Source organism: Hevea brasiliensis, chromosome 1, assembly GCF_030052815.1.
Source record: "Hevea brasiliensis isolate MT/VB/25A 57/8 chromosome 1, ASM3005281v1, whole genome shotgun sequence".
NCBI lineage: Eukaryota > Viridiplantae > Streptophyta > Magnoliopsida > Malpighiales > Euphorbiaceae > Hevea > Hevea brasiliensis.
In genome coordinates this window covers 125,371,326-125,393,864 of record NC_079493.1, presented here as the reverse complement: position 1 = coordinate 125,393,864, position 22,539 = coordinate 125,371,326, and the positions used below count along the sequence as shown (strand labels likewise).

The following is a 22,539-nucleotide window of genomic DNA, read 5'->3' as shown; positions in this document are numbered from 1 at the left end:
ACAATTCGAGTTGGATATTGGATAAGGTTAGAAATTTAAGTCATGAGAAGAAGCTGCCTGGTTCTGCAAGAAACAATAGAATATCTCAAAAAGCTGCTGGGGGTTTCATTCAATTGAAATTCTGCATGTATTATTAATACTATTGGCCATGTCAATGAGTTCAATGCCAAAAGGAGAAACAGAAGACTATAGAAGTATGAACTAAACTAGTAAAAAAAAAAAAAAAAACTTGAAAGAAGAAGCAAATAAAGATAAAGAGGGAGAATAAAGGAAATAAAGAAGAAAAATTAGCACATGGACACTGAAGCATAGAGTTTATTCTTCATCTTTAGCAAAAGAGAAATGATTACTTGCATTATAAGTCTACGATTCTCTTTTTATGTTATAAATATTAGAAGGAATATATATTTATATATATGTGTAGCTTACATCTGTCAGACTATGAAGTGTGCTTTTTCCTTGTCGTTTTTACGACGATTGATTTGAAAAACAAAATTTTTGTTATGCCTTCTCCAGGATTTCAAGACATTCTATTTTCAACTTCAAGTCTTAGATTTGAAATATTTTCTCTGCTAAAATAAGCATTTGAAAACAAGGCCTGTTACTTTGTTTGATCTAGTTGTTACAATCGGCTGACGATTGAAGAATTTTAAAAATCACGATATAATTATAATTTTGAATCATTAATTTTTTAATAAGTTGATTCAAAAAGCTATGTTTACCAAACACTTGGAATCAACTATTTGAAATCTTAAAAGTTGAAAGCTGACTTTCAACCACTTAATCAAAAGGATACTAAATCAATCTTACTGAGATGTCTACTTAAGAAATATCTTGAACAATAAATCTCCAGTATCATACATGCAATGATACTACTCCACACCAGTAATGCAAGATTTAGAGGAAAAATCCAGTTAAAGAATATAATGTTTTACAAGTACAATTACTACTAATAAAATCCAAGAACCATAATTGGTGGCATAAAGAGTTAAGAGTATTTGCCAGTGATGCAGTGTTAATACTAAACAGTCTTCAAATTTAGGTGTAAAAATTGATGGTTTGGTAGGTCATACAGAAAATTAATAAATAATCAATAATACTAATTAAGCTAATATAATAAATTCCATTGAAAAGCCAGAAAAGAACAATCAAAGATGCTTTTACTTGTCTGTAGCACTACAAGTTTCTTGCAGTGAAAAAGCCATATCTCCTCTCCCATTTAGCCTACAAATGGGTGACTCTTATGTCCATTCTTCTTCATCTTTCTTCTCTTATAATTCACTTCTCAAAAGCTCTTCACCCTATCTTTCATGGCCTCTCCTTCTCCTCTCCAACTTCTCTTCTTCCTCTCTTTACCTTGGCTTCTTATCACTCCCACTTCATCAAATCAAATTCCTCAGGTAAAATTTTTCACCATGGTTATATATTAACAAGATCATCATCACACAACAGTATCAGAAAACAGAGAGAAATAATAATAGTCTGCAATCTTCCAAACAAAGCATTTTAGAGCCATCTACTGAAGAAGATACATCTACTGTTTTATTTGTTTTGAAGATTGACTTCTGCCCACTAAAGAAAAGAAAGAGCTATCCATATATCTGCATTAAAAATTCCATTTTTTTTAGTAAAAAATTGATATATATTTTTGTTCTTCAATCTTGGCAGAAATATGTTGTTTACATGGGAAGTTCATCTAATGGAAATGGAGGAGATGCTAGAATTGCAGAATCAGCTCATTTGCAGACATTATCCTCCATTGTACCAAGGTTAGTATTATTGTCATCATCATCTATCAATCGTCTAATTTGCTTTAAAAATATATTGTTGGATTTTGGGTATCCATATTTTCATGCATGCTTTTTTTGGCAGTCATGAAAGTGAAAGAATATCTCTAATCCATCATTATAATCATGCTTTCAATGGGTTCTCTGCCATGCTTACACAGAGTGAAGCTTCTGAATTGTCTGGTAATTCTTCTTGTCTTCTACTTCAGTACATTCTTTTCTCCTTCAATAAGAATGACACTTTTGGCATTTTGGACACTAGGTTATGGACAATGGGAAAAAGGAAAAGAAAAAAATAATAATAACTTGGCTGTATCAGCATATAAATTTTGAAAAAAAAAAAAACATTATATATTATATATTGTATATTATTATTATTATTATTATTATTATAAAAAAAATAAAAATAGCACAAAAAAATTAAGAATGATATTATATGTGCTCATGATCAATCAACTAGTTAATGGTCATGTTCTTACTTAATTTCATGTCCATATCATAAGCAGACAAGACTACACCTAGCATATGTTGGCTTAATTTGATAGCACTAAAGAACACTTTCATTACAGACTGGGTTTAAAAATGAATTAATTTTCTTTAAAGGGACATCATGATCTTTAAAGAAAAGAAAAGCAAAATAAAGATAATTCACCACAGAAAAATCTTGAAGAGAATGAAATTAGCAAAGTTCAAATGTTCAGCTTATCTTGCATTATGAAACAGATACTAAACCAGCAAGAAAATGGAAATATTTATGGCCTAATGGATATGTTTGAATGGAATTCTTGAAAAAACAGGCCATGATGGAGTTGTATCAGTGTTCCAAGATCCAACTCTTCAACTCCACACCACACGTTCTTGGGAATTCTTGGAGGGAAAATCAGGCATGCAATCCAGCTACAAGTATCCTCATGTATCAAGTGATGTAATTATTGGGGTCATTGACACAGGTAATTATTATTATTATTATTATTATTATTATTATTACATCAATCAGAAGAGCAAGCAAGTTTGGAATTTATATAATAATAAATTTAATAACTCTTAAATATTAAATTCTTTTTCCAATTCAATAGTGTGGAAATAGCAAGAATTGGTAGGAGATATAAAAGGGTCCCCTCATTCGCGTACCTTTTTTTTTGTCAAGACTCATTCACGTACTTAACTAACTCACCAATGGCCCCAACAGCTATATTTTGTTGGAAGGCCACAAGACAACAAAAAAAGCCACATGAAAGTGTAGCCCACCTACACATAAAATCCATGTGCACAGTCCCCCTTCTATCTCGTTTCTGCTTAAAAGTATATATATTTCTTTTATTTTCTAACACACTCCAATAATTAATTTTCCAGGCATATGGCCCGAGTCTCCAAGTTTCAGTGACCATGGAATTGGAGAAATCCCTTCTAGATGGAAAGGAATTTGCATGGAAGGACATGATTTCAAGAAATTCCACTGCAATAAGTACTTTCTCTCTCTTTATTTCAATCTTACTAACATTATATTATAGTCATTTTTAAAACTATAAAGTTTCGAGTTTGAATCTAGTCGGATTGTCTGAATGGTACCCTTATTTGTGTTGCAGGAAGCTGATAGGAGCAAGATACTATGACGCAATCCTGAGAACCTACAAAAATAACAAGACCTATGTGGCCAAACCAGGAGGCTCACCAAGGGACTATATTGGGCATGGCACCCACACCACATCTATAGCAGGTGGGGCTCGAGTAGCTAATGTAAGTTACTATGGCCTAGCAGAAGGCACAGCTAGGGGTGGATCTCCTTCAACTAGGTTAGCAATCTACAAAGCCTGCACATTAGATGGTTGCTCTGGCTCCACCATCTTGAAGGCAATTGATGATGCAATTAAGGATGGAGTTGATATAATTTCTATTTCTATTGGGATGAACTCAATTTTTCAATCTGATTACATTAATGACCCCATAGCAATTGGTGCATTTCACGCACAACAAATGGGTATCATGGTAATTTGCTCTGGTGGTAATGATGGACCTGATCCTTACACTATTGTCAACTCTGCTCCTTGGATTTTTACTGTTGCAGCTTCTAATATTGATAGAGATTTCCAATCCACTGTCCTTCTTGGAAATGGGAAGACTTTCAAAGTAAGATATTCATTTGATTGATTCATAAATTAAAACTTGCATCTAATACAGACACAAACGTGTGAGATTTACATGTAAAATAAATGAATTTTTTTGTCTAAATTCAATTTATCATAAACAAATAACATAGATATTTGAAACTTACAAAATAAGTGAATCTTAAGATATACTCTTATTGATAATTAAAATGAAATTCACGTAAAATTCAGTATAATAATCAATGGTCATTATAAAAATGTTATACATACAATGGTTATATTCTAAAATTTTTCTTGCGGAATCATATCTAGGCAAAAAATTCCTAAGTTCGTTTTTTTTTTCTTTAATTCCGTTTTACATAGATATGAGTGCCTTTCCTAATGCTTATTAAGCTTTTGCCACAGGGATCTGCCATTAATTTCTCAAACCTCACTCGCTCAAGGACTTATCCTCTAGTGTTTGGAGAGGATGCTGCTGCCAAGTTTACCCCAGTTTCGGAAGCAAGGTATTTTGTCTTTCCTTAATCCTTATTTGTTCATAATCTAGTGCCAAAATATAACAATTAGCACATTTGTCTTGCTTTTCTTCGGTAAATCCTTACACACTGGAATGCAGGAATTGCCATCCAGGATCATTAAATGGACAGAAAGTTGCTGGCAAGATTGTGGTTTGCATTGACAATGATTTTAGAATTCCTAGACAAATCAAGAAATTAGTTGTAGAAGATGCCAGAGCCAAAGGGTTGATTTTGATCAATGAGGATGAGAAAGCTGTACCCTTTGATTCTGGTGTTTTTCCATTTGCAGAAGTTGGCAATATTGCAGGAGCTCAGCTCCTTCAATACATAAATTCTACCAAGTAAGCATTGTTATCAATGATCATTACTGTCTTTCTTGATTTCAGAATCTCTCCTTTCAGATACAGATATCCAAATTAAGTTTAAGCATGAACAAGCACCTTGTTAAATGGTCAGAACTTGATGCTTACTTTAAGTTTCTGTGTCCTCACAGAAATCCAACCGCAACAATCCTTCCAGCAGTTGATGTTCCGCACTACAAACCAGCACCAGTTGTTGCATATTTCTCTTCCAGGGGCCCTGGACAGCTTACAGAAAACATTCTGAAGGTTATAATTCTCTTCTCATACGCATTCAAGTTCATAATACATTAATGTGATCAGTTTATAGGTATTCATTATTAACACTAATTAGCCATTCAGCCAGATATAATGGCTCCAGGAGTTGCCATAATTGCTGCCATGATTCCCAAAAATGAATCAGGAAGTGTTCCAATTGGAAAGAAGCCATCAGGATATGCTATAAAATCTGGGACATCAATGGCTTGCCCTCATGTAACAGGAGCTGCTGCATTCATCAAATCCATTCACCGCGAGTGGAGTTCTTCCATGATCAAATCTGCTCTTATGACAACAGGTATATTTTGGCCTAGAACTGAACTGACTGATACCAGTCCAATTCAAAGTCATTTTTTATCAAACTAACTTTGATCGGTTTCGTCCGATTATGAACCAAAGCCCTTGTCTGTGTCTAATGAATTATAATGTATCTAATAATTTCACAGAAAAGTTGCCAACTTTGATCTCGTCTTTCTTTATGCAGCCACTGTCTACAACAACTTGGGGAAACCCTTGACAAACAGCTCACATTCAAATTCAAATCCACATGAGATGGGGGTTGGAGAGATAAACCCACTCAAAGCTCTTAATCCAGGATTAGTTTTCGAAACAATAACAGAAGATTATCTTCAATTCCTTTGTTATTTTGGGTACTCAGAGAAGAAGATTAGATCCATGGCGAACAAAAACTTCAACTGCCCAAGAATCAGCTTTGAAAAACTCATCTCCAATATTAATTACCCATCAATCTCCATTAGCAAACTTGATAGACACCAAGCTGCACAGACCATAAAAAGAAGTGTAACAAATGTGGGATCCCCAAATGCTACATACATAGCTAGAGTGCAAGCTCCAGAGGGACTAGTTGTGAAGGTGTTACCAAAGAAGCTTGTTTTCAAGGAGGGCTTATCAAGAATCTCTTTCAATGTTTCCTTCAATGGCAGAATGGCTCCTAGTGGATACAACTTTGGGTCTGTGACATGGGTTGATGGCAGCCATTCTGTTCATCTAGTGTTTACAGTAAATGTTGAATAGGAAGAACACAGAAGTCACACTGGAGGGACAAAGAAATTGGAAGAAAGTTGTAAACAACTTGGAATCACACTTTTCTTTAATGAAAATAGTGTAGGATTGGACAATAATATTTTCTTTTGTGAGGGTAAAGATAATGATTGATGCTATCCTATTCTTTGATTGACCAAGACATTTTCCTTTTCTTTTTGGTGTCTATTATTTACTTTCTTTCTTTCTCTGCATATGTATTTCCAAGAAAACTTACTTTTTCATGAAAGGATGGAATGAAAAAGACAAATTAATCATAAAATTAAATAAGTAAAATCAGTATATGAAAGAGAAAATTATTATGTAGTTCTTATATTTTAAGAAAATTAAATTTGTAATCTCTTTATTTTTTAAAAATTATCATTTAGTTTTTTTTAATCTGTAAATTATTTAATTTCTCTTATTTATTTTTTTTATTAGTGAAGTTATTTTAAAGTAAAATTTTTTTTCAACTCAACTATTCAGTCGTCATAGGTAATTTGAATATTCTCTCATTTAATTAATTTAACTAATAATAAAATTAATAAAAGGGATTAAACAGTTCATAAACTATAAATAGAAAATTAAATAATATATTTTTAAAATAAAAAATTAAATAATTAATTTTATTAAAATACAAAGTGTAAATGATAAACTTTCAGTATAAAAATATGTGCTATTATAATTAGACTTTGCATGGAATTATAGTAAAAAGGTGAAAAAGTTTATTGAATTTTTTTTTTTTAGAAAATTACGTTTCTAGATTCTGTAAAAAATTTGAAAAATATTTTATTACTTTGATTAAAATATGTTAAATCAAATTTTAATTTTAATTTCAAAAATATTCAATACACATTTTTAAGATCATATTTTTTTCCAAAAATAACACAAATAATAATACTTAATTTTTTCAAAAATAACTCAAATAATAATGCTTAACAAATCCTTAATAATTAACATTTCAACTGCTAATACTATTTTTAATCTTTTGGTTAAATTATTATTTTAAATCGAATTAAAGCTTTTTTTTTATTGTGTATTCTTATAATTATCTATTTTTCTAATTGGATATATATTTTTATATATAAAAAAAAAGAGAAAAAAATAGTGATTTCTTACGTTTCATGTGTGTAATAATTTATCATATGAATAATTTTAACATTTAAAAAAAATGTAATCTCACCTTATACCATATTAATCACTTTTTTTTATAATTTTTTACTAAAATGAGATGCTATATGAAAAATATATGAATTATTCATATATAATAAGAATAAAAATATTATGTGTTTTGATTAACTATTTACTTTATTTTATGTTATAATGAATAATTTTTAATTATAAAATAGAGATTTTTTTTATTTAGATCTGATTTATTATAAATTTAAAATATAAAATTTATAATAATACTCACTCGTTAAATACATGAGTCTCATATATTTTTATTTTAAAAATAATATTGAATTAAATGTTGGTCTCTATTGTTTTAACTGTAAAAGATGCCAATATGTATTTCACGTGAATACTCTTTTTGTTTTTTCATTTGAAATCTACCAGAGTTAATATAATTAATTATTATTTTTTATTAATTAAAATTTAATTTTAGTGAGCATTTCAAAATTATTTATACCGAATATATTAGATCTAAAATAGAGGGCGTTTTAAAGATTTTGAATGCATTAGGTGCATACTTAAAATCATTCGAAAAAGAGATTTATTTTCGATACCTAAAAATAGATTCAAAAATATTTATGATTAAAGTATTAAAATAAATAAAAAAATAGAGATCAAATTAAAAAAATAAAATAAAATATTTTTTTCAAAAAAAATAACAATTTAAGACACTCTAGTAAACAATCACAAACAAAATTTGGACAATTAAAATGAGATTATCCCAAGAATAAAGTGTCTGCCTATAAAATGGTGCCAACATACTAGTCAATGGCAATATTCAATAATCCACTAGCTGTGGAAAGCTGCTCATCCCATGGCTTCATTTCTGCTACTGCTTCTTTTTTCCTTTATGTCATGCCCCATCTTTTCTTCCTCAGCACCACTTCAAACCACCAAGGTATGGCGTCAAATATAAGGTTTTTTCCTTTTGGGATTTAAATTATCACCAAGTTAATTGATCAAATATTGGTTTTTATTATCCTCCAAGACTAGTCCAGCACTTGCAGTATTCATTGCTATGGCTTATATATATAGACTGTGATTTATCATCTTCTCTCTGCAGCCCTATATTGTTTATATGGGAAGTTCATGGAATGATCAGAAGACAGAAGTAGGTGCCAGAATTGCAGAATCAGCCCATTTGCATTTGTTGTCATCCATTATACCCAGGTTGTTCTTGTACTTACGTTTTCTACTAAAGATTCTATAGGACTTCAAGGACCTTTATTATGTCTGATAATGATGGTAATATTTTGCAGCCAAAAGAGTGAAAGAATATCTTTGATCCATTCTTATCACCATGCTTTTAATGGGTTCTCTGCAATGCTTACTGAGGATGAAGCTTCCTTGTTATCTGGTAATTTTAGTTATAATTTAAGCCTTTTCAGCTAAATATGTTTCTATATAGCTAAGTTTATTCTTAAGAATTGAGAAATTATTTTGAAACAGACCATCCTGAGGTCCTTTGTGTCTTTCCTAATTCGGTTCTTCAACTCCATACAACTCGTTCTTGGGATTTCTTGGATGCTCAATCTGGCATTGGATCAAGGCTTGGTTATTATCAACACCATCACTCATCACATGATGTTATAATCGGAATAATAGACACAGGTGCCTCTTAATATTATTGTTAAAGAATCGTTAACATCTTCTTGGAGTTTTTTTTTTTTTTTTTGATATGGTGAGCCCAAGCTCTTTTGGCTTTAATTGTAAGATAATTATTCAGTGTCACAACTGTATATATAATGAATGCACTCCCACCGTTGATTATGGTGTGATTTGCATAGAATCTGCGATGATCTATGGTCAGAATAAAACTGTTGTATATATAATGGTTGCATTAATTGTGACTGCACTATGACCAAAATACAAGATTGTGCACATTGCATAAAGCAGAATGGTTTCATCTCTTTTTTTTTTTTTTTTTTTTTTTTTTTTTCATCTCTGCCTTTCAAAATTATCAAAAACCAGAAAATGGGAAATAATGATTGCTTGCAGATTTCACATTAGTGTTTGTTTTTCTGTTACAGGCATATGGCCTGAGTCTCCAAGTTTTAATGATGACCACATGGGGCAAATACCTTCAAGATGGAAGGGAGTCTGCATGGATGGATCTGACTTCAAGAAGTCCAATTGTAATAGGTGACTGCTTCAATCCTCATAACTTTCCTTTACAGTACAAGGCATAGTGAAAGTAGAAGGCAAAATAATAAGAAAGCACCTTACAAGATTAGTCTAGTTGATAGGATGGGGAATCATTCCTTATCCACCAGAATTTTACTTTGCTAGGGAGCACTCCAGGCATCAGGGCACAAGAATACCCCTGAGCATGAGTACACCAAAAATATTTTGCCAATCTGAAAACATTATTTTCCTGAAATATTGAAGGAAGTTGATTGGTGCAAGATACTATAACTTCCCAGGCTCACCAAGGGATATTTCTGGACATGGAACGCACACAGCATCTACTGCAGCTGGTTTAGCAGTCGCGAATGCTAGTTTTTATGGATTGGCAAGAGGGACAGCCCGAGGTGGGGCTCCTTCTGCTAGGATTGCAAGTTATAACATATGTTCAGAACGTGCAGGATGCACGGCTGATGCTATGCTGAAGGCCATTGATGATGCTATTGAGGATGGAGTTGATGTAATATCAATTTCAATGGGCTCAGATATTCAGTTGGGATTTTTACAAGATCCAGTTGCCATTGGAGCATTCCATGCTGAGCAAATGGGTGTGATGGTAATTTGCTCTGCTGGTAACGATGGTCCGGATGCTTACACAGTTTCTCACACAGCTCCATGGATCCTTACAGTTGCAGCTTCTAGTATTGACAGGGATTTTCAGTCCAGGGTGATGCTTGGCAATGGAAGAACTATTGAAGTAAAATTTCATTAATATAATTTGATTTCTTCAACTCTGCAGAATCAATTCCTAATAATATACAGCTGAAATTCACTTCTCGCAAACGATGTTGTAGGGATCTGCAATCAATTTTTCTAATCTCACTCGGTCCAAGATGTATCCGCTAGCACTTGGAGAGAATGTTGCCAGTAATAACACACTTGTATCAGATGCAAGGTTCATACTTTTGTAGCATTTACATAAGTTTGGTTCTTAATATTTATTGTTACTGGTGTTAGTGTTTTCCAAATTCAACATCTTCTCAATCTCCAACTGCAGGAATTGCGTTCCAGGGTCATTAGATTCCAAAAAAGCTTCAGGAAAGATAATCGTATGTGTTACCAGTAACAAAACTATTTGGAAAGAAGACAGGGCATATGCTGCAGAATCTGTCAAAGCCAGAGGGTTGATTTTAGTTGGCGAAAACGTAGAAGGTTATCTTTATAAGGCAGGTTCTTTTCCTTTCACTGAAGTTGAGAAGCATGCAGGGTATAAGATCTTTAACTACATCAAGTCCAGCAAGTAAGTCTAATTTAACTCTCTTTTTTTTTTTTTTTTTTTTTTCTGGTACTTGGGAAATTCTTCAAGGTGCCGGTTGGGGGCTGTCAGGATTTAAATCCTGACCTCCTGTACTACGGTATAGGCATTCGGACCACTAAATTTTCTTTGATTCAAACACTTATTGTCTGTATTTTTGGACTAGAAAAATAACATCAATACATTTCTATACATTTTGAACAGGAAACCTGTAGCAACTATTCTTCCATCAGTTGATGTGTTGGGGATTAGACCATCACCAGTTGTTGCATCTTTCTCATCAAGAGGCCCAGGAAACCTTACAGAAAATATCCTCAAGGTTCTCTCTGACTGAACTAATTAATCTTCAATTACATATATCTATGCTATTATTTTCTCCGAAAAATTTCTATATAGCACAATCTAATAGAAGTTTTTCTTAATCAGCCTGATATAATGGCTCCAGGAGTTCATATTTTGGCAGCAATTCCTCCATTGAGTGATGAACCAGGTCTTCCCATTGGAAAGAAGCCATCAAAATTTGGCATTAAATCTGGGACTTCCATGGCTTGTCCCCATGTATCAGGGGCTGCCGCATTTATAAAATCAGTTCATCCCAATTGGAGTACATCAATGATCAGATCAGCTCTCATGACAACAGGTGAAAACACCTTATATTTTTTTTTGTTTCATTTGGCTCTGACCAGACTCTAACTCGAGACTTTATTGTCCTGGAGACCACTAAGCTAAAGCACATTAGTTAAAACACCTTATTTTGTTTTTATTTTCCATCTGATATACTTCTTTCAGGATTTTGCCCGAGAGCTAAATAATCAAGAAAATTAATAAAAATGACTAACAATTCTCTTTTCCACGTTCTGTTTTGTAGCAACCATTTCTAATAACATGGAAAAGCCATTGACAAACACCTCAGGTTACCCGGCAAGTCCACATGAAGCTGGTGTAGGAGAAATCAGCCCAGCCAGAGCTCTTGATCCAGGCCTAGTCTTCGAAACCACAGAAGAAGATTACTTGAATTTCCTTTGTTACTATGGATACTCAGAGACAAAAGTAAAGAAAATGACAAAGACAAAATTCAAATGCCCGAAGGGATCAAGCAAAGAGCTCATTACAAGTAGCATCAACCACCCATCAATCTCCGTAGGCAAGCTTGATCAAAAGCACCCTGCCCAGATCATTAGAAGGAAGATGACAAATGTTGGGTCTACAAATGCCTCGTATTATTCCAGAGTGTATGCTTCCAGGGGATTAACGGTGAACGTTTCTCCGAAGAAAATTAGTTTCAATGAGAGTAAGAGAAAGGCTTGGTTTAGAGTGTTGTTTGATGGTAGGAAAGCTCCCAAGGGTTATCATTTCGGATATGTAATGTGGTCTGACGGCCATCATAGAGCTCGTATCGTTTTTGCTGTTAATGTTCACTAAAATGCCGTTTAAGGAAATGGAAATAGAGGAAATAAATATCAGAGTTTGGCTCTGCGTTTGTTTTGCTAAAATTTTTCTAATATTTGGAATACTTAATAAGATGAGGTCACAGAAAATATTCTTTGATCAAAGAAAAATTAAACAATTTTACCAAAAAAATAATTTTTTTAAAAGGAGTGTTATTTTTTAAATTTTGATAATTTTATTAAAATGTGAAATTATTTATTTATATATAATATAATTATATATTATTAATTTAATATTATAATTAAATAATAAATAATATTTTATAAAAATTATTTAAAAAAAATAATTTAAAAAATAATATTTTTCGTTTATAAATTATTTTCCATAAACTAAATAAATTCTAAAATTGATAAAGACTTTTTTTTTATTAAACTTGATATATTATAGAGCAAGATATAATATATATATATATAAATTGAATAGTCTAATATTAATATAAATATATATATATTTTATATATTTATATATTAAATATATATTTGACATTTTAATTTATAAATTTAATTAAAATATTATAATTTCAGACACTTTGAAAGGCATTAATAAATTATAAACAGGAAAAAAAGTTGTATTAGGAATTATACTTATGTTGTACAGATTTTTTTTTATTTTATAATTTTTTGGCAAATTTATGCGGTTCCCTTTAAAGGCTTTTATTTTTTTTTTGAAAAAATCAGGTTAAAACTATTTTTAAAATGTATTTTTTAATATTATTCAAAATAATTGAAAAATAATTTATTATTTTAAAATTTTTATAATGATAATATATTAATTTAAATAAAAATAAAAATTTAAAAATTTTAATAAATATTTTTACGAATAGTAACTCAAGCAACTTAAGAAACCTTGAAAAAGAAAAGCAATTATTGGGCAAATACAATAATTCATTGCTTTCTTTTTTTTTTTCCACAAAATTTTTAATATACAAGTGTTTCAGCTGCTTATTTTAGCAAATAAAAATTAGAATATATAGGATTACATAAATATTAAATAATAAAATTTACAAAAAACAATAATTTAGATAGATAATCACGCAAAGCCTTTTTAAATTTAGTTTCATAGAAAATTAATACCATTGATACTTTAAAAATGTTTTTTTAATAAAAATATGTTTCATAAATAAAAATATAATTATAAACAAAAAAGATTTAATATTTTATAGAATCTCTTTTTTTATTTGATATAATTAACGTTATATTAGTAATTTTTTATTAGATTTTAATTATTTTTTTTTTCATAAAGAGATTTTTTCTAATAAAGAGATTTTTTCTAATAAAGAGATTTAAAAAAAAAAAAAGTAAAAAGAATAAATGGGAAGAAAAAATAAACCCAAAGCCCACCGCCATATATCCACCACGACCCTCCCTTTCCGATTCTCTTTTCACTCTCTTTCTCTTTTCTTGCTAAGCGCTAACGGTCGACCAATCCGCCTTCAAGGTAAATTTTTAATCTTTCTTCCTGTTTCCTTTTTCTTCGTAAGTTTTTATTTTGATCTGCTTTTTAATTTTGTAACTGAAGTTCTGGGGCCTCTGGATCTTCAGTTCTCTTTCTTGATTTTCTTGGCCATGCATAACTTTATTTGCAGGGAAAAAGAAATGATTTTTTTCTTGGTTTTCTTGGTGAAGGAATTTGAAATGAAGTGTTGATTTGGGAGAAAGTATAAGGTGGGTTTTGTTTGGGTATTGGAGGGTTACTTTTTGTTCCGGGTTGAGTAATTGGTAATGGAAGGAGGATCTGGTAACAATTCTGCACCTCCTTCGACTACGTTTGACAAATCAAAAGTTTTGGACGTCAAACCGCTGCGTACTTTGGTACCTGTGTTTCCATCGAGCCCTCAGACTCCGCCGTTTGTTTGTGCACCTCCTTCTGGCCCTTTTCCAACTGGGTTTACCCCGTTTTACCCTTTTAATGGACCGCAACCCAACCCTCCTGACCTCAACCAACAGACCCACACTCCAGCGCCACTTCGATCTTTCCGGGCCCCCCTGTCTAATGGAGAGGTGTCTAGAGATGGGAACGCAGATGGTTCCATTGATGCCCCAACAAAGCGCCCTGTGGGGCGGCCAAGGTCTACCTCGTCTCAAAAGAAAGCCAAGAAAGACCTGGATGTTGCCTTGTCTGTTGCTAATACCAAGTTCGTTGTGGGGATTTCTTTCTCTCAGAAGCAGGATGGTGATAGGGAAGTGGTAAATAGTGTGCGAATGAGGTTTGATGCCCTTAGGAGAAGGCTTAGCCGATTAGAGGATCCCAAGGAATCTGTTAGCCGTGCAGATTTGAAAGCGGGAAAGATTCTGATGAAGAAAGGGGCGAGGACAAATGCGAGAAAGAGAGTTGGAGTGGTTCCTGGAGTTGAAATTGGGGATATTTTCTTTTTCCGAATAGAGATGTTGTTGGTTGGGTTGCATGCCCAGTCCATGGCTGGGATTGATTGCATGGTTGTGAGAGGTGAAATAGAAGATCTTCTGGCTGTAAGCATTGTCTCCTCTGGTGGGTATGATGATGAGGCAGAGGATAAGGATGTTTTGATTTATAGTGGGCATGGGGGCAATGTCAACAGTAACAAGAAGGATAAGCAAATAGCTGATCAGAAGCTTGAGAGGGGTAACCTTGCAATGGAGAGGAGCTTGCACCGTAACAATGAAGTGAGAGTCATTCGGGGTATGAAGGATTCCATTAGTGCAACAGCAAAGGTCTATGTGTATGATGGGCTATATAGGATCCAGGAGTCATGGGTGGAAAAGGGGAAATCTGGTTGCAATATATTCAAGTATAAGCTGCTTAGGTTGCCTGGGCAGCCAAGTGCTTTTGCTGTTTGGAAATCAATTCAGCAGTGGCGTGAAGGGTTTTCTTCAAGGGTTGGTCTAATTCTGCCAGACCTCACTTCGGGGGCCGAAAGTATCCCTGTTTCACTCGTTAATGATGTTGATGAAGAGAAGGGACCTGCCTACTTCACATATGTTGCTACTGTCAAGTATATTAAACCATTTAAATTGATGGAGCCTTCTTATGGATGCAACTGTCGTAGTGCGTGTGCCCCAGGTGATCTGAACTGCTCTTGCAATAGGAAAAATGGAGGTGACTTCCCTTATACTGCCAACGGGGTTCTAGTTAGCCGGAGGCCGTTGGTTCATGAATGTGGTCCCACATGTCCATGCATTCCCAACTGTAAGAACCGGGTTTCACAAACTGGTTTAAAGGTTCGCTTGGAAGTGTTTAAAACAAAGGACAGAGGTTGGGGACTGCGGTCATGGGATCCTATTCGTGCTGGCACTTTTATTTGTGAATATTCTGGTGAAGTCATAGAAAAAGTGAAGACAAGGCAGGATGGTGAAGGTGAAGATGATGATTATGTGTTTGATACAACACGTGTTTATGAGCCATTCAAATGGAATTGTGAACCTGGAATTGTAGAGGAGGATAATAATGACACCACTGAGGAATACAACATCCCTTCTCCGCTAATCATAAGTGCCAAGAATGCTGGAAATGTAGCTCGATTTATGAATCATAGTTGCAATCCAAATGTTTTTTGGCAACCAGTTGCATATGAACAAAACAATGAATCCTATGTCCGCATTGCATTTTTTGCATTGAGACACATCCCCCCTATGACAGAGTTGACTTATGACTATGGGACTACCTGCACAGATGAGGCTGATGGTAATAATGCACTTCATGGGAAAAAGAAATGTTTATGTGGATCACCAAGATGCCGGGGTCATTTTGGTTGAAGATTATCTGTGATCCAGCATTGTGGCTGCAAGCACGGTCGGATGAAAAGGTTTGCAATATGTTCCTTGTTTGTGTTTTAAGTGAACTTTGGATTCTTACAGTCTTGCATTTGTTTGTGCTCCTCTATATAATTTTTGTCTGTTTATGTGTACATCAACATGCAAAAAAACAGCATCTCAAAAAAAAAAAAAAAAAATGCAAAGAAACACAGACTCATCCCTTTGCATGTAAGTGTGCTGTATGCACATAGCACAGCTTATCTATTACCATATTAGGCATGGGTGCAGTCCAGTTCCAGGCTGGAACTGGACCCAGACTAGCGGTTCTGGTCCTAAGGGCTGGGAACCAGGGACCGGACAGAAGGTTCCCCCTCGGTTCTGGTTCGGTTCAATCCGGTTTGATCAAATTGACATTCAATTTTTTTTTTAAAGTGAAATTTTCTTTTTTGGACCTGGAACTGGATTGTTAAAAAATGGTCCAGTTAAAGACGGTTCTAGTTAAATCTGGGTTTGACTAGTTCCAATCCAAACCTGGACGGGGCCCATTTCTATCATGGGCAAGCTTTTTGGGGAAGGGGCATTTTACTTGAAGATTCCAAAATACTTATAGATTTTTGTGCCAAATTTTACATGTTAATAATTTTTTATTTATTTATGTTGTAAATTCATGGGTTGGAGACTTGAATACTCTTTTTTGGATGGTAATAATTATAAAAATATTGGAAGATTCATTGATTTATAATAGCTGAAGTGATCTTAAGTGGTAGCAGATAAATAAGTAGACAAGTGGAACTTAATCATGTATAGTGGGTGTGTAGTAAAAGTATTGTTACTTAAGATGCATGCAAGGGAACACATAAGAAATTTCTAAGGTGTGGGCAACACCTATTGAGGATAAATAGAGGCAGGATATCATAGACCTGTAGATGCCTCGGTCTGTAAGAATGATTGGATTCTAACAGGATGGGGAAAGAAGAGATACAGCCAAAAATTGTGTGCTGACAAAGTATGAATTAGTTTAGTTTCACAACAGCTCCTGAAGAATTTTTTTTTTTTGCAAAGGAACAATTTTTTCTGTGTATTCTAGGAGCAATTGCTGTGCTGTATTCACCATGTCTAAATCTTTTTCCCCCCTTTTTCAAATTCATTTGTTCACTTTTGTTCTGAGTGTGGGGTCTAAAAGACTTTGCTGAGGCCTTTTTACTGGTACTTTGCACTTTGCAGCCATCTGGCTTTTGCCGAGGCCTCTTCTATGGTACTTTGCAGCCATCTTATGGGTTTAAGTAATGGTTTTGCTGCAGTATAAGCATTCTGCTGGTGCTTATTAACTTTGAAGCACTTGAAATATAGCTGATGGCACAATTTTATAATTCAATTTTAGACTTTGTTTGGTTCAATTCTACGATAAAATTCATTTGATTTGTAAATGAATTCCATGATAAAATTCATTTACGAATGAATTTTTTTATTTGGTATATTTTATATTAAATGTGGAATTCATTTCAAATAAAATGAATTTTGTGTTTGGAATAAATAAAATAAAATTAAATAATATATAATAAGAGAATAATTGTCACTTGAAATATATATGATTTTAAGTTTGGAATTCATTTGCAAATTCTATCAATTTTGATGGAATTTGATTTAGTTATAATAAATTTCATGGAATTGATAATTAAGAATTTCAAATGAATTTTCATTTAAACCAAACACTAAAATCTTAGATTTATAAATGAATTTCACAAAATTTGTAGAATTCATTTATACCAAACATTACCTTAGAGATAATTAAACACACCTTTGACAAGCCAATTAACTTTGCTATGCATACAAGTCTTTACTTCGGTTCAAGTTTTCTCTAGTTTGCTAGGGATTCTTCACTTGACTATTTCAACAGTAGAAATATGAGATGAGATAGTCTTTTGATCCTAGTAAAACAATTATCAGATCTTCATTTTTTTCTCTCCTGTTTTGACATCAAGGTGATGTATTTGTATACAAGTATTTTACAAGCAGTCTGAACCTACATTTGTATAGCTGTTGAGACTTGCTACACTCTACCTAATTTGTTTACTATTTAGCTGTACAAGTAGAACCTTACTGTATCAACGGTGACTATGCATGGTTATTTTGGCGTGCTTGCTGGAAGTTTTTTAGTTGAAAAAATAACCTAGATTTTGTGTGGAATTTCGCATGCTTTTCTTCCCCCTGAGCCCCCACCTGCCCCTATCTAACTTGCTCACGCATAAAATGTATTTTATGAAATTGGCTAAATAAGTGTGCACTATTTGCTAGCATGGTGGAAGCATCAAAGAGCAATGAAAATTGTTGTCTAAGTATCATTTCAAAATTTGTGTGGAATTAAGGGCAAAGGATATCAAGTTTACTTGAAATGTTTGCAGTTTTATTTGGGGGCTGGAATGTTGAAGTTTTCTTTTGAAATAAATGTTTCATTTGTTGGAATGAATCTTCTAGTTGAAAATTCTGACAGCAAGTTATGGTGCTTTCGAATGGGCTTATGATTCAGTGGAGTGTATGAAATAAATCTTGTTCTCTGAGGATTGGTGGTTGTTGCTGTCTCTCTTCTTCAGGGCTGGGGAGTTCTGTGCGGGGTGGGGATGGGAGGGCGTTTTTTGTAAATTCGGAGATTGTGTTTAAGGATGGCTGGATCAGTGGATTGATGAAGTTTTTGTTCTTGAACTTCTTTCATACTTTGGAATTCAATAAACATTCCAGTAGAAAACCCCTGTATGGTTCTCCAATGAGTTATGGGTTCAGTGGAACCTGAGCATTGTTGGTGATTCTTGCTTCTGCTTTGTCTCTTTTTCTAGAGTGGGATGCCAAATTTGGCTTTTAGTTCTATACATACAGATTTACCAAATGCCTTTTGTATTTTTGACGTAGTTGCTCTGTAGGGTGGAACTTATTTCTGCCTTTCATATAATCAGACTCTGGTTAAATTTGACTGTTTAATTTATAGTAACAGCAAATATCCTTAAAAGTATCTTCCATAAGCTGCTCAGCTTGCATTATTATGGTTGCTTTCAACCTGGTGATCAATCCGGTTTGAGCTGGCTCTGAAACCAACTGTTCAGAGTTGAGAAAGGGAATGAATCAAAACCGGATTGGCCTTTGAGCAGTTTGTTTCAATCCACATCATGCCTTCCTTCGCCTGCCCTGTCACTTTTTTTTTTTCAATTTTTATATGGTTCTAGCAAGGTTGAACCACACAGTTTCAGTCCATGGATAGGAGGGGATTGAAACTGATCCCCTCTGTAAGGTTTAAGGTCAGTTTGGGTCCATGTGCCTATGACTACGCATGTTTCAGATTTGATCATTTCTGAGCCTGTTTTGCCTGTGGCCAATATGTGGATGAGTGTACAAACTCTTATTGTTCTGCTAACTGGAACTTTGGAAGTAAAACATCCTAAAAAAAAAAAAAAAGAAAACAACTGTGGAAATAAAACATTTCCAATTGAAATTCTGAAAAATGATACAACGTACTGCTTTATTTTACTTTTTTCTTGTTTAGTGTATACTTCTATGTATTCTCATACTTATGTTTCTTTGAACGTGACAGCAATTCCTGGCGAGTGCAAAATCTATATGCATATTTGGAGCTGTCATTCACCAATGCAATGTTTGTTACTCAGTTAAATGGGCACATTTTGTTTTTGTTTTTCCTCAGCCGTGCTTAGCCATGTAGGACAGCTCTACTTCTAAGGGCAGATTTAGTTTTGGATCCTCTGCCTTGTAATTTTGTGCAGGACCACACGGTAGTGAAGTGTATTAGTGCTCGCATTAGTACTGCTCTGTAAATTTTGCTTCTATCCTAGGTATTTTGTATTTTACTGCAAAGTCAGTGTCCTTTGCAGGCCGTGGAATGTTTGTATGATCCAATCTCCATCCCTGCTAATGGATTTCTCTCTCTTGCTTTCTTTTTCTGTAAGATGACATCTAATCCCATAGCAGTTTTAAATCAAAAAAATGTTTTTGAATAGTGTCATGCTGTTGAAAATAGTAATTTATAACTTGATCGCAATGAGTCCGTTTTATCCAATAAGCAAACCCTTTTTAGTCCAGCACGGGCTGCACCTAATCGAAGATCGCCTGAAATCAGCACCAATCTAGCCTGGTCACCTACCAAGACAATCAAGCGTTAACCTTCTCGGCAACTGATGTACTAGGTTCTGCATCATTCCTTTCTTTGGCTTTTTTACCACTTTTGCTTCTTTGATTTTGGCCGCTTCGGAGAAGCTCGAAGCTACAGGAACAATGATAAAGATCAAGGAGACAGCAATGCATGCATGTTCGGACAGTTTAATATTCTAAAACTGTATGATGTAGAATGTGCAGGTATAAATTTTGATGCATCGCAAGACAAGGATAGGAAGTAAATTTCTCAAGAAATTCAACCAACTCACAGAGAAAATTCTAACCTTCTTCGTCCTTCAATTCTTCCTCATCAAAGTCATCCCCACCATGTCAAGCTTCTGCAGGGTATTATCAATCTCAATCAGCAGGAAGAAAAATCTAATATTATTTGTTGGTATTTCGCTATAGCACTTATAGCTCTAGCTAATTGTCCACTCTTTTAAAGTGTGATTTATATATTATGTAAGCATGCCAGTCAAAATAGATTCTCTCAAACTTTAGAAGCTTCTTTCAAAGTATTCGGCGTTGTGGGTGTAAAATGATGTTATCTATATAGATGGATCTTATATCTAATAAAAAGATATAAGTGCCTTTTACTCAAAAGACTACGTTAATTTTATAGAAGTAAGCAGCAAGGTGAAAGGCCTAAATTACAGAAACAATATCTCTGTGTGAAAATGATTGTTAACACGATCATGTAACCTGAAGAAGATCCACATTATAAATTAACAAACTTTTGTTAACTACCTTAACAAACTGTTTGGTAAAAAGGATAATTAATAGCTGAGGAAATTTCACTACTGTTAGAGCTACATAGTCAACGAGAAATCCATGTTATCAAAATTCAAGGAACCTCCATCTGTTACAATCACAAGAGGAAAGGCTCTTAGTTAATGAAGCTAATTAATAAAAACACCAAGAGAGTAGTCTACAAGGGACCTCCGCTTGGAGCCTAATCAGCCCCAAAAAAAAAAAGGAGCAGCAAAATAAACATCTACCATTCTCATCACCTTCATCAGCCCACTTATCCCAGTCAACTTTGAGAAACACAGGAGGCTTTCTTTCCTGCTTAACCAACCAGCTCCACCACTTCTGCTCTACTTTCTTTATAACACAGAATAATTCTCACACCAATACTATACGTGCTCTCCTGCACGAAAAAATCCCACCTTTTGCTATGTCTAATTCACGTTATACACAAGTCTATTTTACTTCCAAGAGGTCATGATCATCTACCTCCACATTGACCTTTATCAAAAAATTCAATGACAACCTCGTAAGGGCATCATCTTTAATGGCAGAAGAGCTGAATTTTCCTTCAGGTTCAAGCTTGAGCTTTACGTCCTTAGCATCAGGCAACTCAACAGTAATGTAAATTTTGTCACTTCTCTGCGCCCACTTCACAAATGCGTGGCGGCTGCAACAAACACATACGTGCATAAATTTCTATAGATAAATACAACTTCTTATCCACATCCAAAATATTTATACATACTTTTAACCATGATGCAATATCTACTTTCCTGATATGGTACTTAAGAGTAAAATGAAACCAAATGTTGAACAAATAATAAATGAAATAATTCAATACCCATTTAGCTTTACACCAAAAGCAAAGTAGAAAATTGGGTCACCTTCTATATATGTAGCAAATGGAATTACTATCCCAGCAAAGGGAAACAAGAAGGCTTACCTCATTTTCTTAAAGGAAGAAGAGATATGAGAAGAAGTATTGGATTAGATATGGACTTTAGGCGTGGAATGTGAAGAAAGAAGATGATGGTCATCATCCTTAAATGGGCAGTAAAGGAGCTCGAACATTCCAGAGAGGTCCTGTGTTTTCTTTCCCTCTTATCCAGAATGATTAGTCTGGCCGTGGTTTCAGGTGGAGTAGAAAGTACTTGGGGCTGCCTTCAGTATCCGGTGCAACACAAATGACAATCATGAAGCAATGAAGCTGAAAAAAAAAGGTTGTAGATCAGCTATAGATACAGAGAAAAGATTACCTAGACCTTAATACAGGACACGAAGCTAGTGATCGGAGACATTCATGGAAATGAGAGAGCCCTATGCTTCTCGCATTAGCTTCTTGAAGTTTGACAGTGCAAAGATCGGAAGAAGCCAAAAGGAGGGAATTTTATTGGGTGTGCTCGACCACACGGTATTTACAATAAGCGCCTTTCTTGAAAACAAGGTCAAACTCAAAGACCAAAAAGCTAAGCGAGAGAGCAGGTATAATATAGGGAAAATTGTTATTTTTTTTATTTATTTTAATAAAATTAATTATTTAATTTTTATATTTTAAAAATATATATTATTTAATTTTAAAAAAAATCATTAAATTATTTAATCTATTTATTAAATTTTATATTATTCATATTATAATTTAATTTTTTTATTTTAAAAAAATTAATTAATTAATTTATATATTTTAAAAAATATTAATATTTAATTTTTATTTTAATAAAATTAATTGATTAATTTATATATTTTGAAAATATTTTAATTAATTTTTTTTAAAGAT

The 22,539-nt window shown here is 33.6% G+C and overlaps 3 protein-coding genes and 1 pseudogene across 8 annotated transcripts; 3 read left to right on the top strand and 1 right to left on the bottom strand.

Annotated features, from left to right (window-relative positions):
* Positions 1-1,110: 1,110 nt before the first annotated feature.
* On the top strand, positions 1,111-6,229 carry LOC110645392 (CO(2)-response secreted protease). The gene is made up of 11 exons (XM_021798538.2): positions 1,111-1,400; positions 1,669-1,769; positions 1,873-1,970; positions 2,585-2,737; positions 3,141-3,252; positions 3,374-3,914; positions 4,298-4,398; positions 4,509-4,751; positions 4,904-5,018; positions 5,112-5,325; positions 5,512-6,229. The coding sequence occupies exons 1-11, from the start codon at positions 1,311-1,313 to the stop codon at positions 6,060-6,062; spliced, it is 2,319 nt and encodes a 772-aa protein (XP_021654230.1). The 5' UTR covers positions 1,111-1,310; the 3' UTR covers positions 6,063-6,229.
* A 1,750-nt stretch (positions 6,230-7,979) lies between these two features.
* On the top strand, positions 7,980-12,154 carry LOC110645394 (CO(2)-response secreted protease). Of its 2 annotated transcripts, XM_021798542.2 has the most exons (11): positions 7,980-8,139; positions 8,305-8,411; positions 8,501-8,598; positions 8,691-8,852; positions 9,272-9,383; positions 9,630-10,122; positions 10,220-10,320; positions 10,423-10,665; positions 10,885-10,999; positions 11,107-11,320; positions 11,549-12,154. In XM_021798542.2, the coding sequence occupies exons 1-11, from the start codon at positions 8,056-8,058 to the stop codon at positions 12,100-12,102; spliced, it is 2,283 nt and encodes a 760-aa protein (XP_021654234.2). In that variant the 5' UTR covers positions 7,980-8,055; the 3' UTR covers positions 12,103-12,154. The 2 variants fall into 2 exon arrangements, with proteins under 2 accessions (XP_021654234.2, XP_058007631.1); XM_058151648.1 differs by lacking the exon at positions 8,691-8,852.
* A 1,300-nt stretch (positions 12,155-13,454) lies between these two features.
* Positions 13,455-19,809, top strand: LOC110645389 (histone-lysine N-methyltransferase, H3 lysine-9 specific SUVH3). Of its 5 annotated transcripts, none has more exons than XM_021798535.2 (3): positions 13,455-13,566; positions 13,755-15,910; positions 19,441-19,809. In XM_021798535.2, exon 2 carries the CDS (start codon positions 13,851-13,853, stop codon positions 15,858-15,860), a length of 2,010 nt encoding a protein of 669 aa, XP_021654227.2. In that variant the 5' UTR covers positions 13,455-13,566; positions 13,755-13,850; the 3' UTR covers positions 15,861-15,910; positions 19,441-19,809. The 5 variants fall into 5 exon arrangements, with proteins under 5 accessions (XP_021654227.2, XP_021654229.2, XP_058007616.1 ...); XM_021798537.2 differs by having other exon boundaries at positions 13,461-13,566; positions 13,715-15,910; XM_058151633.1 differs by having other exon boundaries at positions 13,461-13,566; positions 13,648-15,910.
* A 786-nt stretch (positions 19,810-20,595) lies between these two features.
* LOC110645391 (co-chaperone protein p23-1-like) lies at positions 20,596-22,203 on the bottom strand (annotated as a pseudogene).
* Positions 22,204-22,539: the final 336 nt, after the last annotated feature.